The 15,147-nt window shown below is 37.7% G+C and overlaps 1 protein-coding gene across 7 annotated transcripts in view; it reads right to left on the bottom strand.

The window, feature by feature from the left end:
• Window positions 1-1,307: 1,307 nt before the first annotated feature.
• Window positions 1,308-15,147, bottom strand: part of UBE2W (ubiquitin conjugating enzyme E2 W) — a 35,458-nt gene continuing 21,618 nt past the window's right edge. For 4 of the 7 annotated variants that reach the window (XM_065053820.1, XM_065053817.1, XM_065053818.1 and 1 more), the window contains 4 exons: window positions 15,039-15,141; window positions 9,722-9,877; window positions 8,602-8,677; window positions 1,308-4,237 (listed from right to left, as the gene is read on the bottom strand). In XM_065053820.1, the coding sequence (XP_064909892.1) occupies window positions 4,224-4,237; window positions 8,602-8,677; window positions 9,722-9,877; window positions 15,039-15,141 (349 nt within the window). In that variant the 3' untranslated portion in view covers window positions 1,308-4,223. Of the gene's footprint in view, window positions 4,238-8,601; window positions 8,697-9,721; window positions 9,878-15,038; window positions 15,142-15,147 lie in introns of all 7 variants that reach the window. The other 3 variants (XR_010470624.1, XR_010470623.1, XR_010470622.1) reach the window with 1 other exon arrangement.

Consider the following 15,147-nt stretch of genomic DNA (forward strand, 5'->3'; position numbering starts at 1 on the left):
ATTTCTACTCTTCTAATTTTATTAAGGTACTTGAAAGCCTGATGGATTGGAAAGTTTGCGGAAGTCCTGAAAACAACAGGCCAATAAGTACCTGCACACAAACCAGGTCTCTCTCCCCACCCTGCTGTGCAGCTTCAGCTGAAGATGGAACATCACTGAGGCAGCTTAATTCCCCTCAGCCAGTTCAACACTCAACTTTTCAGGTCCCTCAGCTTATGAGAGTAAATCCAAACTGCACCAAGTGACTTGGATCAAAAGCAACTGGTTTTAAAAGAGAGTTCGTTCAATGCTACTTTTTTTAGAATAATCAGGATTTGTGATTGTGTAAGCACAACATAATGCTGAATTGCTTCATCAGGCAAGGCAAAACCTATACTGGCTTCCCCTCAACAAAGTTTGAAATTATATAGCTGCACTATCACAAAGCTTTTAATATTAACAGGACACGTTCTAAGAAACATGAATGCCACAGGTGGATTCCCCCCCGCCTTCGTTCTTAAAACATCATTTATTTTAGTAAATATTTACATATGCCCAAAAAAAAAAAAATCATCAAGAACAGTACCAGAAAGTCGTCTTATCAATTATATTAAACTTCTCCTGACAGACATTTGTCTAATCTGTTTTTAAAATTTAATTACTGACATTGGAAATTTATGGTGTCCTTAGACCATACCTTTAAAACCTTAAACTATATTTTGTCAGACTTTCAAATTAAGCAATAACTAAAAATCAAACATCCAGGACAGTATTCACAACACAAGATACATGAATTTTTCACAATAATAGGCTTTTTAGTTATCAAGAAAGTACCTTACTTTTTCTGAAACAGAAGCCATCATCCCTTGAATAAAAAAAAAACTGTACAAAACTAAAAGCAATTATTGATATTAGTCAGCATCATTTTCATTTAACAATCCTCACATATGCTATCAAAGTAATAGAAACTCTCCGCCCACAACTGCAAGCAAAGAAGAATCCTGGATCTCAAACTCCTCATTCAGTATTTGAAATGTTTGTTGAGCAGCAAAGAACTGTGATAAGAGGCTATTTGATCATCTATGACAAATAAAAGCACTGCATGTTAACTATATGTATATATATTTAAGAAACCTCAGCTCTTGCAACAGACACCTTCTGGAGAAAAGAGGGAACACCTCAGTATTATCCAAATTTCTCCCCTGATATCCATCACAGCATTTTGGAATTACTAACAGCTTTGTCTCAAGAGTAGCTGAATGTAAGGAACAACGCCTCTGCAATCCACCATGAAAAGGTCCACACGTATTTCCATTCAAGGGTAGTAATCTATTTTAAAACAAGAATTTATTGTGTTATAGTATAAAGACACTAAACACAAAACAAAGTGTTTAACAACATGAACATTGACACAAAATAAAAGTAAGATCATATCAAACCAATTCGGTAATCATTTCACGTGAGAAATTCCAAGTGAAAGAAAAGTTACATACACAGGGTCACCCTATGGAAAGGATGGCACCACCTTCATCTAATTCAGCCTTATTTCAGGGCACCGTAGCATTGTCAGAATAGTTGCATTACTTTGAGGGCCTGAGTGGTATATAGGCTTTGTCTTGGCCCTCTCTATATAGGTGAATTTAACCACAGATCTACAAGAGAATCAATGGAGGCATTTCTACTGTAAACTAAAAGACCTGAGGTACATTCTCTTCTAATCTACCTTGCCTTTTTTTTAAGTAAGTATATTGGGGGCCGGGAGAGTATTACAGAGCAGCATAGATTTGGTTATTTAAATTTACTGTAGTCCATGTGACAGCACAGGTCAATAAAACATATAATGCTTTCCACTACAATGCACATCTTCAACAAATATATACAGTATGTCATAAAGCTTCTCTGAAACCATGTACTGTAGTATGGCAAGCCACTGTATGAAAAGCTACATGAATCTGAGAAGATGTACTTGAACTGTTTCTTCAGAGACATTACCTTGTGGCACAAAAAGGTCTCTTTCCTGTGGACTATTTGATAGAATCCGTTACGTGAACCATTCACACATGAATTTCTCAAAATGTGTCAATCCTTTCAATCAATACAGAGCAGTTGACATGAATATACAGATTAAGAATCAGACTACTGCTGTTTCATATGCACCGTATCCAAAAATAACCAGTCTGATTAACTCACAACAACATTTTGCTAAACAAACAGTTAGAAGCAGAACTATTTCATTTGCTTAAAATTATTTTTGGCTCTTAAAAGAAACTGAACTCTATGTTTTAAAGGCTTATTGTGAAAGTATAATACACGCATCAAATTTATATGCAAAGCTAGATTTTTACCATTGAGTTTTAAAGGCCAAGAGATTTTTTCAATACAGTAGAAAAAACAGCAGTTCCTGAAGTATATTGTAGCCTCACTTCACTGGCAATACCCATAATTCAGTTGCTGTACAAAATACTTCTCTGAAGCAAATCCATCTGAACTCTGTCCACCCTGAGTTAGCATCTCACTTTTTAAAAATGTTTTAAACATTAGGTAACAGAGAAGTATGTACAAGGCTATAAAACTCGTCAGTTATCATACAGCAGTAAGAAAAAAAAAATCATCAGTATTTTCAGCCAATTTTCTGTTTTTATGGTTAGTCACTCTGGGTTGTTTTGGGTTGTTTTTTTAATTTTTTTTCTTTTGTTTGTTTTTATATCAAGTAGTTATTTGATTTTGACATTCATGCATTAACCACTTGACTTTTGTTTTTTGAGTGCAACAATAAGGCAACAGTAAAAAAAAAATCATAGAAATTTTGCATATGTGTAAAGGTATTAAGTTTATAAAAGTGCTTCCTAAAAAGACAACCTAATTGCAGTATCAAAATATTACAGAGTGGTGAGAACAACTATCATTTCAATAAATGTTGCTCCATAGAAAAATGTCAATCTGATTTTAGGCTTTTTCCCCTTTTTTGTGAAGTAAAAGCCTAGGAAAAAAAAAAAAAACAAAACAACAAACCTGGTATGGCTGCATGGGACAAGCAAGTTAAGAAAATATACTTTAGTCTAAGCTTAAATAAGAAGGTCCACACTTTTTTGTCAAAACATTAAGCCTCTGTCAAAAATGTATTTTTTTTCTTTTTATAGTACAGATTAAAAGACAAGACGATGTTTACAAGATAAAGAAATAATTTACATGAAAATATCTTCTGACAAAGCTTTTCAATCAAAATATTGTTTTGTAACATTCAAACATGACATACAACAAAAAAAACAATGAATGCAAACAAAAAATGTTATATGAATTGCTTTCAAATACATAAATAAATGAAATATTGGTGTAGGCAGTAGGGCTCATGCTGATGGCTAGCAGGAAATAACAGTGTGCAATCTATTTGGAAAAAGCTCTAAAGTACAAATTACAAGCCCAGTTATGGACTGCAGCAAGTTCAGTTACATCACTGCCATCCTCTTCTATCTCCAAAATAAATTCTTGATTAAATCACTCATACCCTAAATTACTCATACCTTTGCTTCAGAGATATGAATAAACTATATACAAAAAGTAGTTTTATTTCACCATAGGGATAACATTGTACCTCTCTGCCAATGTCACTTGAAAAACCTTCCATGTCAAAACAATTTGACAGCAGATAAACAATTTCATAAGTATGCAATGATCTTATTACAGACCTTCAGCTATGCATGTTAACTCATGCTGCTAGTTTTGTGATCACAGTGCATAGAATCCAAATACAAAAGAATGGGGTGGCTTTTAAGGTAATGGTAGATCCCTTGTTTATAATCCAAACATGTCTGAAACTTTCATAAGCTCTGTCATGCATCAATCTTTTTTTTTTTTTTGTGGCAGGAGCAAAACCTTCCCTGGTACAATGTCCATTGCCGGCAATGGATGCACCAAAACCGTCAAGGAGCTCAGTGTTATTGCACAAGATATGAAGACCTGGAATTCTTCCAAAAGCTTAAAATAAAAATAATGGAATTATTCTGACATTTCTGGACACCTGCATTAATACTGTATGACTAATAAAAGCATGTCAGTTGCATGGACTGAACCAGCGATCAACATGCGCCCAGAATGCACAGGAGTAAAAATGCAGTCAAAGGAAGTAGTCTTCATTGCCTATAGGTCACTTCCAGTCAAAGGTTAAAGTTCAAAGACTGAATGATCAAAGTGCTCATTTTCTCAGTAGGACTATCTTCTGCTACGAGGATCACAAAATGGTGGCATCAACATGTGTCATCTTTAAAATAAAAGAAGAGCATTTATGGAAAACCTATAAACATTCAAGTCCAAATTAGCAAGGTGCTGTAGGCAGAAACAATTCCTGGCAAAGGCAGGAACATGCAGTGGAAATACAGGCATAACTCTGTGGTTTTTTTCAGTAATGACCCAGGAAAAAAGGGAGAAAATATCAAACATAAAACTTCCAAAATACACACATAACCCCAAGCATATTAGTATTAGCAAATATTCCATTCAAAGGACAGTAATTTCCACATTTGATATTTAGAAAGCCACTCATTAGGAAAATGAAAGACCAAATAAAGGGTGTTTCAAAAACATGGAACCAATTTGAAATCACTATATCTCTGAAATTGAGTCCGTCTTTTTGAAACACCCCATAAGCTTAACATTTTACCCCCTTGAAGTACAGCAGGTCCACATCAGTTATAAAATTACAAAATCGTTTTATAATGAACATACAGCAATATGAGCTGGCAGAGGGGGCTTCTCCTGATGCATTCTCAACACTTTATACATATACACATGTATGTATATTCATTTATTTTTCAAGAATCAACATGAACCATAGCTGACAGAATTAGGGAAAAGTCATGTTACTACTATACTCCTAAAATCTTAAGCATGAAAATAACTTATATTCACTGAAGTTTAGCTACTCTGAATGGAGAGAACATTACAAAAAAAGTATTCTATGCCAATCTTTTCTGCATTATGCTCAATATTAAAGTAAATATGGGTCTGTGAAAGCTCTCCTTTTTAAATTTTCTCTTCCACACATCAACCTGCAGTATATTTGCATCTGGCAACAGCAAATATTAAGCTTGTAACAGAAAATAAACTTACTATCTGGTTATTTTAATGCACTTACTTGTAACCTTGCACATCTAGAAAATGTAGCCTCAAACAGTATCTTTGATTGAACAAAGATCCAAGAGAGACATTTAAACTGTGTACTAAAAGTTTAGGCCAAATACCAGAGAAAACACTTTCTAATTCAAAAGGGTAAAAATCAAAAACAAACAAAAAAAAACCACCACACGCACAACACCACCACAACACACACACACACACGAAAATCCCACAACAACACAGAAGTTCTAAGGAGGTGTTGGTTGAAAACAAACACCATTGCCCTCCTTTATCACAAAAATCTACCTCCTGACAACACCAAAGCCAGGCAAAAGCTTTCAGGAAACTAATTTCAGCCTGGATGCCCAAGAAAACTATATCTGGAAGATCCTCTTTGTCTTTAATATAACATGATCAACCTTCAAGACTGCAAGTCAACATGAAATTCCATGTACTGTTGAAGCAGACATTGGGTCAGGCAGACAATCTAGAAATATTTTTGGTTGTTAAAGATTTTTAAATGGGGCTTGTGAGGACATCAGTTTGTAGCAAACAAGGTTCCACAACTCTGCTTATGGATAAGTTGCTTTGTTGTGGAAGGGATGAAATGAGAGATTAAAAACTCTGCAATAAGATAAATGCACAGATAAATACATGTTTACATACAGAATAGATCTCAAAGTGCCACTTTACCCCTCTATGTTCACATCCATTTGCTTTACATCAGCTCCCAATCACACACTATTTGCTCCCAACTAAATAAAAACCAGGCACCTGCTAATAAAAACAATCCTTCAAAGGCATATGTTTAAAAGTGATGACAGTCTCCCTCCATTTCACATTAAAGGTAAGCCAGTCCAACGGCTACCTGATGAGAACAGGCAGAATGCTGCAAATCCCTCCACACATTCTTGTGTAAGCATTGGCATTTCTCTCACTCGCTGGTTACCCTCAGACAGCTGGTTTTACGCCTTGGTTGGGATTGGCTTTTCTCCCTAATTTACCCACTCAAATTGGTTCAACCACAAGATTAGATATGTGACACTTCAGTTGAAGCAGGAACAGAAAATGAGGAGGACAATCACCTTTTCCAAGGGCTTGTAAATCTTTTTAGGTGCATGTAAGGTTGTGCAAGCAGTTCTTTTCCAGAGAGAGGTGGTTAAAATTAGCAGGCAAGCTACACTTCCCATTTTAGTGTAACCCACCACTTCTGCAAATCCATGAAGACAACACCGAAAATTTAAAGACTGTGCCTTGGCAGTCTTGTTATTATACATGTCCACAGAACAGAAACAAAATTACTTGTAACTGAGAGAAGAAGCGACATGCAAAACTTGAAGGAAAAAACCTCTAGCATTTAAGAATATTTTTGTCTAGTGGATATCAAGCGCATTTTATTTTTAATGTAAGAATTTAATGGGGGCAGGAAGCCCAATAATTTTTTAATCATGACTTCTTCTGTAACCAGTACTTAATTTTAAAAAATACACACACAAAAAAGAATATATTACAAAGCAAAACAATACAAGTTATCTAAATGAAATGCTTTCTCTTGCCTCAGATAGTTTTTTAAGGTTGCTCTGCACTGGGGAGGGGTAGGGTTTTCTGACTTTCAGAAAACAGTCACTGCATAGTTACTCTGAAGTAATTAAATGACTTGTTCAGTGGCCTATAAGCAGCTTGATGGTTTTGAGCCACAATTATATAGCAAATTTCAGAGTCAGATAACCCACATCTCTTTTCATGTGTTTTGCTTGTTTAACTCAAATTGAATTTCATTAATAAGGAACCTGAGTAGTACCTGAAGACTGTTCTTCTTGGTAAACTTCAATCCTGAATCAAAATGAGACTCTAGTGCAAATTCCAAGTAGACAGAGCACTTTTAAATCACAAAATAAAGTCAATAAATGACTTGACTCATTTCTCTTTAAAAATAACTAGCAAATGAAAATAAAAATAGTTAATAAAAACTCTCCCAAAATTGCTAATAAAGGGGAAGCAAAACTAGAAATGGAGAAGCATCAAATACATTATGAGAGTATGAAAACAGAAAGATAAGAGAAAGGGACTACTGAATAACCTGATGAAGATGAAAACCCCAGTCTTGTGAGCAACAGGATTATTACTGTTGGAGTCAATTTAAATAAAAATATAATGTATAACCACACGATAAAGAGTTCAGAGTTTCTTAAATAACTCTTAATCCCAAGACATACAGCACTCCTCTTACTGTAAGTGGTCCCTTTGTTTTAGTGATACTATTAGAGTATAATGAGAAAGATACATGGTAATGTAACAGAATGAAAGTATCACAAAGCCATCAGTCCCAGCCAGTGTTACAAAACACTCAAGTTTTTGTTGTTAAGGCATTCACAGGCTTTTAAGGGTGAAGGCTGTGGCATCCGTCTCTCCAGTCATTCATTCTCCCTTTCTCAAAATACCTGGTCTCATCTCACATAGGGGGCAGAACACGTCCTGGGGTGGGGAGGCAGTGAAAAACAGAGCATGCCTTATGATGGAGTGTCTATGATGAAGACTTCAGATGAAAGTATTGATGGAATCAATACCTCCTGCAACACCCTAGCATGCAGTATTTCCTACTCTAACACATCTCTTGACAAAATACATGGGCTTCTGATAACCATCATTTGGACAGTATTTCCTGAGGGAAAGCAAAGTATCAGCCAACAAGAGAGGACAGAAGAAAAGCATAGCTTGTCTCTACCCTCTCCTCCTTTCTTTCCTCACCAATGGAGTAGACAAGACAAGCACACACAGCCAACCCTAGCTCTTAAGAGAGGATGACAAATGTTGAGGCAGAAGAAAGAAACCACAGAGTATAAAGCCAGACAGAGAACACATGTAAACAACATCCAAATTAAAATAAAATAAAACAAACACACAAACCCACCAAAAAACAAAACAAACAAAAAAAAGAAACCACCACACACACAACACTAGCACTGCAGACACTGTTACTATATGTAGCAATTTTAGTATCGTATTTTTTTTTTATCATGTACGTGTCAAATCTTATTACTGTATTATTGACTGCAAGTTCTTATGAGCAATGGAAATCTATTAAAACACAAAGTTGTTTACAAACATAGAGGCATCTTTTAATTTCTGAAAAACCTCCTAAAAGTATTACCAACAAACTCTGGGTTCAGAGCTAAACCTAGTTTCATTATGGACCTTCCCCAAACTCAAACTTAAGACTTGTCATGGACTAATACAGTTTACAAGAACTTTTGTTCAAATTCAGTCCCACAATTTAGAACACGGAAATCTGTGCTATTTAAATTTCCATCAGGAATTACTAAAATGTGATATATTAAAAAACAAAAAGTTCACAGAGGAGTACCTCAAAAAAAATTTTTTTTTAGAACTCGATGAAATTTCTAAAAGATAGTTTAAGGTTTTGAATGCATTTATCCTGTTTTCATACATTTCAATTGCCTTCAGCCTGAAAAAAACCTTCAAAATTCCTGGTCCTAGTTAAATACTTACCATGATACCACCATTTTGTTTTCTTTGGGTTCTTGTTACACGTTCTTACATAAAATGAGTTATCTGGAGGTCGCCTCTGCAACAGAAGAAAAGACCTACAAATAATCAAACAATCCGCATATTGTAATACACGAGCTACTTAATAAGCTTATGAAAGGCTACCGTGTGAGTGCAGTGAAAATGAGGTAACAGGGAGGGCTAGACCTTTGTCACGAAAAATCTCTTAAGGATCCAGGTAGCAGATCTTACTGGAAATACTCTAAGCAAAGACTCAATGAAAAATAGCAAAACGTTTGGGAATAGATAAGGGGAGAAATCATTAAAAAGAGAGAAAACAACCCACAAGAAAGGAACAACTATTGTTCAAAAAAAACAAATGAAATTAATTTGCAGTTTGGGACCAAATTCTAACAGATTAGATCCAATTCACATCTGTAAGCCTCATCTTGGATTGGGTGAAAAAATTTAAGCAAACATCTCTATCTGATTAATACTTCTTATGTTTCAAGTTTTTTCCTAAATGTCATCATTATGCAAAAGCAAAGTCACAGGACACAATACAATGCCATTTGGGGAGTGTTTTTCTACCACATACACATGACTGAAACTGACCGGGATGTGACACAAATAGGTATGTTTGGATAGCACAGATGTACAAGCTCTGACCACACCTTAATTCCACATATATTCCACTGCAAATGAAATGGTCAAGAGTAAAAGCATAGTCTCTTTACAAAAAAGGCCTAAGGTATCAGTGCCACTCATCTATGACCAAAAAGGCAGCTTAGCACCATTTCCTTTCCTGAAATCTTGAAACAATCAAGATCACCAAAACAGTACAGTTGCAAAGCATTACAAACATCTGCAATAAAGACATTTCAATAGTCATTTTGCACGTCTCTTTTTCCAATAATGATATATGAGCAGGTTACCATGAAAACAGTTACAAAGTACTTACTGTACTGTTTATTTCATAGTTCTACCTTAGAATTTTTTCAGTCATAGAAATGTAGGTAGAGTAGTTTTTCCTATTTTAGAATCTAAGAAATAAAAATCTCACTTTGCAAAATAGAAAATTATTAATTTATCCTACTCCGACAGTGCTAAAAAAACCCCATACCTTTTCTTTGCAGCTGGAAAGCATGCTAATAATGCTAAGACAAACAGATTGCACTGAGAGTGCTGGAGACCAGTCTTCTGTTAGAATGGATAAACAGATATGACCATTGCTATAAACATGAGGATGAACAGGAATATTGTCTCCAGTAAACATGACCTAAAAAAAAAAAAAAGGCATAATTGTAAAGTATTGTCCACATTTTCAATAAAACTGTATTGTTTTTGAGAAAACAGTAATATCTTATTTAAGAAGTGGTTCCGTCATTGTCACACTAAGTAACACACTTTACCATGTTCAGTTCACTAATTTTTAGAATGTATTGTTTGAAATGCAAAATTTTAATAATGGACACCTAAAAGCTAGTGAAGGTGAAGTTAAATTAATGGTTATATGCTGCATTTTTTTTTTTCAGCATAGAAAAATGCCAAGATAACAGTGTAAAGACATCAAACTAAACTTGCTCTGCCCTGCAGCCTTAGTCTTTTATGTCTTAAGGAATACATTTGCCTAGCCAAAACACTGGATTCTAACAATTTCGTAAGCCACAATAACATACGCCAGGAAACAGGAGATTCACAAATGAGAATTTCCATAACCCAGACACAACAGAAATTAAGTTCTGGATAACTCATCCAGGTTCCAGCATAAAGAGTAAAATGCATCAATCCTATTGGCTATAAAAAAGGACATGTACAACTGAAGCACGTTACCATATAGGAAATACATTTAGATAATTATTTCAAACGGAATATGTTTTCATTTGACATGGAAAAATATGGAAGAGCAGCTTTAACTCCTTTCTATGAAAAGATAATATCCTAGTCAAAAAAGGTTAAAAAAGCACTTTTGAAAACTATTGCTCTTAGGTCAAGTCTTCGTCAAACACATAGCTGGCTTAGGACCAATGGAAATGGAGTAAATGTGAAACCTTAGTAGCAGCTTTATCCCCCTGAGCTCCTTATCCAATGCAACCACTATCATCTTTTATGCAGTGACATAATCAATCTCTACCACTCACAACCATAATACCCAGAAGCCTCTTATGTGTTTCTATGTTATACAGATATATGTATAAACATAAAAACATGTACACATACACACCACATCCCTGATTACAAGAAAGAAGTGACACCATCATACATGAAACAGATTAGACAGCTTAAACTATTTGCCAAATGCCAGAGAGGTTTGTAAGACAGTAAAACAAGGGATGCAGAATAATCTTTCACAAGTTTTTAAGCTGATATTTCTTAAGTGTTGAAGAGCTTACCTTTATAATCCAGTAACATATTTCACTTCTAACAAATGTCTTCCTTTTATATGAAAACAAGAACTAGGCACACCAGGTAAGTAAAAGCATGCACACTATGACAGACAACATATATTTAAAGGCAGAAAACAACTACATGATTACACAGCAGAAGTGTAAACTGTCAATTCAGCGTAAGTAGATTTGAAGGAGAGATAATTACGACCAAGAGGTCTGTAGTATAGAATGAACTTATGGCACAGCAGCATTTTTATAACAGAAATTTTAGCTATCTATAAGAATTTAAGTTCTGCATTCTTGATTTTCTTAATTCTCTTCTGTGCTAAAAATCAGTGTGTGTGTAGGGATGCCATTTGCTGTTTTAGAACAAATTGCTCAGAACCACACACACAGATTGGGTAATGAGTATAAATAGTATCTACTTGGAACTATGGAAGCAGCTGCTGCCCCGTAAGTCACCTATGAGTAGTTCACTGCAAACTCATGGGGCGGCCACTTTGTTCTTTAAAACCTAAGACTAAACACGTTTATGTAATGTTTACGGTTTAAGTGTCTCTCACAGACCATGCTTCAGTTTCAACACAAATGAGAAAAGTGTCAGAGATCACTCTAGGAACTTTGAGCTGAAACACACAGGACTAAGGCACTATTGCTTTCCTTCGAGTCAGGAATCATTTAGGTGGAAAGGACTCTTAAGATCACAAAATCCAACCATTAATCTAACACTGCCAAGTCCACCACTAAACTATGTCCCTAAGAACATCATCTACGTGTCTTTCAAACACCTCAAGGGATGGTGACTCCACCACTTCCCTAGGCAGCCTGTTCCAATGCACGGCAACCCTTTTGGTGAATAAATGTTTCCTAATATCCAATCTAAACTTCTCTGGCACAACTTGAGGCCATTTTCTCTTGTCCTACCACTTGCTACTCCAGAGAAGAGACCAACACCCTCCATGTCACAACCTCTGTTGAGGGAGTTATAGAGGGTGATAAGGTCTCCCCTCAGCCTCCTTTTCTCCAGGCTAAAAAAAACCCAGTGCCCTCAGACACTCCTTGTAAGATCTGTGTTCCAGACTCTTCACCAGCATCATTGCCCTTCTCTGAACTCACTCCAGCACCTCCAAGTCTGAAACAGTATTTGAGGTGCAGCCTCACTAGTGCCGAGTACAGGGGGACAATCACTTCTCTAGCCCTGCTGGCCACACCATTCCTGATACAAGCCAGGATGCTGTTGGCCTTTTTGGCCACCTGGGCACACTGCTGGCTTAGATTTAGCTGTTGCCGACCAATACCCCCAGGTCCTTTTCCACCACCAGGCAACTTTCCAGCCACTCTTCCCCAAGCCTGTAGCACTGCCTGGGCTTGTTCTGACTCCAATGCAGGACCCAGCACTTGGCTTTGTTGAACATCACATAACTGGCCTCGGCCCAACAACCTAGCTGGTCCAGATTGTCTGTAGAGCCTTTCTACCCTCCAGCAGATCAACACTCCTGCCCAATTTAGCATCATCTGCAAACATACTGAGGGAGCACTCGATCTCCTCTTCCAGATCATTGATAAGGATATTAAACAGAACTGGCACCAACAGCCCTGGGGAACATGACTTGTGGCCAACTGGATTTCACTCCATTCACCACAACTCTTAGAGCACAGCCATGCAGACAGTTCTTTACCCAGGAGAGTGTGCATGTCCAAGCCACAGGCATCCAGTTTCTCCAGGAGAATATGTGGCAAACAGTGTCAAAGGCTTTATAAAAACCTAGGTAAACAACCTCCACAGCTTTTTCCCCTCATTGACTAAGTGGGTCACCTTGTCATACAAGGAGATCAGGTTATTCAAGTAGGACCTGCCCTTCATAAACCCATGTGAACTGGGCCTGGTTGCCTGGTTCTTCTGAATGTGCCACATGATGCCACTCTAGATGCCTCAACACAAAGGTCAGACTGACGGGCCTGTAGTTCACTGGATCCTCCTTCCAGCCCTTCTTGTAGTTGGGCATCATATTTGCCAACATCCAGTCAACTGGGACCTCGCTGGTAAGGCAAGACTGATGATAAATGATGGAAAGTGGTCTGGTGAGCACCTCTACCAGCTCCCTCAGAACCTTCAGCGGGATCCCATCTGGTTCCATAGGCTTGCATTTGTCTGCATGGTGTAACAGGTCACACTAAACATTTCCCCTTGGTTTATGGGGGCTTCATTCTGCTCCCCATCCCTACCTTCTAGCTCAGGGTGCTGGGTACCTGAAGCATAACTGATCTTACTAATAAAGACTGAGGCAGAGAGGCATTAAGTGCCTCAGCCTTTTCCTCATCCTTTGTCACTGTGTTCCCCCCTACATCCAATAAATAATGGAGACTCTCTTTAGCCCTCCTTTTGTTGCTAATGCATTTATAGAAACATTTTTGTTGCCTTTTATAGCAGTGGTCAGATTCAACTTCAGCTGAGCTTTGGCCCTTCTAAATTCTTCCCTGTATAACTTTACAACATCCTTGTAGTCTTCCTGAGTTGCCGCCTGTTCTTGCAAAGGTTGTAAACTCTCCTTTATTTCCTGAGTTCCAGACAGAAGCTCTCTGTTCAGCCAAGCCAGTCATCTTCCCCACCAGCTCATCTTTCAGCACCTGGGGATGACCTGCTCCTGCACCTCTAAGATTTCTTTCTTGAAGAACAACCAGCTCTCCTGGACTACTTTGCCCTTCAGAACTGCCTCTCAAGGGACTCTGTCAGCCAGCCGCCTCAACAGGCCAAAGTCTGCCCTCTGGAAGTCCAAGACAGCAGTTCTGCTGACTGCCTTCCTTACTTCTCCAAGAATCAAAAACTCTACCATTTCATGGCCTCCAACCATCACATCACCCACAAGTCTTTCTCAATTCATGAGCAACAGGTCCAGTGTGGCACCTTCCCTAGTCAGCTCACTGACCAGCTGTGTCAGGAAGTTGTCTTCCACATGCTCCAGGAATGTCCTAGACTGTTTCCTCTCTACTGTGTTTTATTTCCAGCAGACATCTGGTAAGTTGAAGTCCCCCATGTGATCAAGGCCTAGCAATAGTGAGACTTCTCCCAGCTGCTTACAGAATATTTCAGCTGCCCCTTCATCCTCGTTGGATAGTCTATAAGAGACTCCCACTGGGATATCTGCCTTGTTGGATTTCCCCCGATTCCTACCCAGAAAAAAATCGTATTGTCATCATCATCAAGCTTTAGACAGTCAAAACACAACACCTCGCCTTCCTTGTCTGTCCCTTCTGAAGAGTTTATAGCCATCCATTATAGCACTCCAGCTGCGTGAGTCATCTCACCATGTTTCCATGATGGCAGCTATACCATAGTTTTCCTGCTGCACAATGACTTCCAGCTCTTCCAGCCATCTCCTCCTTCCTTTTTTAGAGGAGCAGGGGTGATAGCCAAACACTACTCTTACCAGTCACATTCTGTAACATTCCCGTCAGGTAATGTAGGGAGGGATAGATGTACAGAGTTCCTTTTGCAGCCTAGTAGTATTGCTGCCTGTTTAGTTCTTTATGTTGCTGTGACAGAAACACAGTATCTCACATCTCAATTATAACCACTAGATTTTCAGGCTACTCATACAGATGTCATTTATGTATGAGAATCCCTACCACAGTATTCCCCCAGCTGTATTAACAATGGCAGCAGACAAGACGCAACAGGCTTAAAAACAAACTAGGAAAACGAGAAGTTGAAAGCAGAAAGAAAAGGGATGAAGGAGCAGTTTGCTGTTTACTCCTACACTGCAGTGAAGGGGACAGTCTTATTTTACCCTGTGTTGCTCTTTCATATGAACATCAGCCCCAAAGAAGCCTTCAGCTTATGCTGCTCTTTCATCTCCTACGAAACCAAGTAGACCATCACAACACTATACTTCACTGAAGTAATTTTTAAAAGGCATCTGCACAATGTGTTTAATACAAACTGAAGTAACTAAATTTCAAACTAGGATATGTGGATGACACTAATATTCAGCATATGTCATGGAGCTATAATCTAAAGGTAGTGTTAAGAAACAGTAAAAAAGCAGTTACCTGAGGCGAATCAAAAGGATACCGACTACTAAACTTAAATAGAAGCTGAAATTTCTCCCCTTCATATAGTGTTCCTGGAGCACCTTCCATGTCCACAATCCACCTAAGG

This window comes from Columba livia, chromosome 2 (genome assembly GCF_036013475.1).
Source record: "Columba livia isolate bColLiv1 breed racing homer chromosome 2, bColLiv1.pat.W.v2, whole genome shotgun sequence".
NCBI lineage: Eukaryota > Metazoa > Chordata > Aves > Columbiformes > Columbidae > Columba > Columba livia.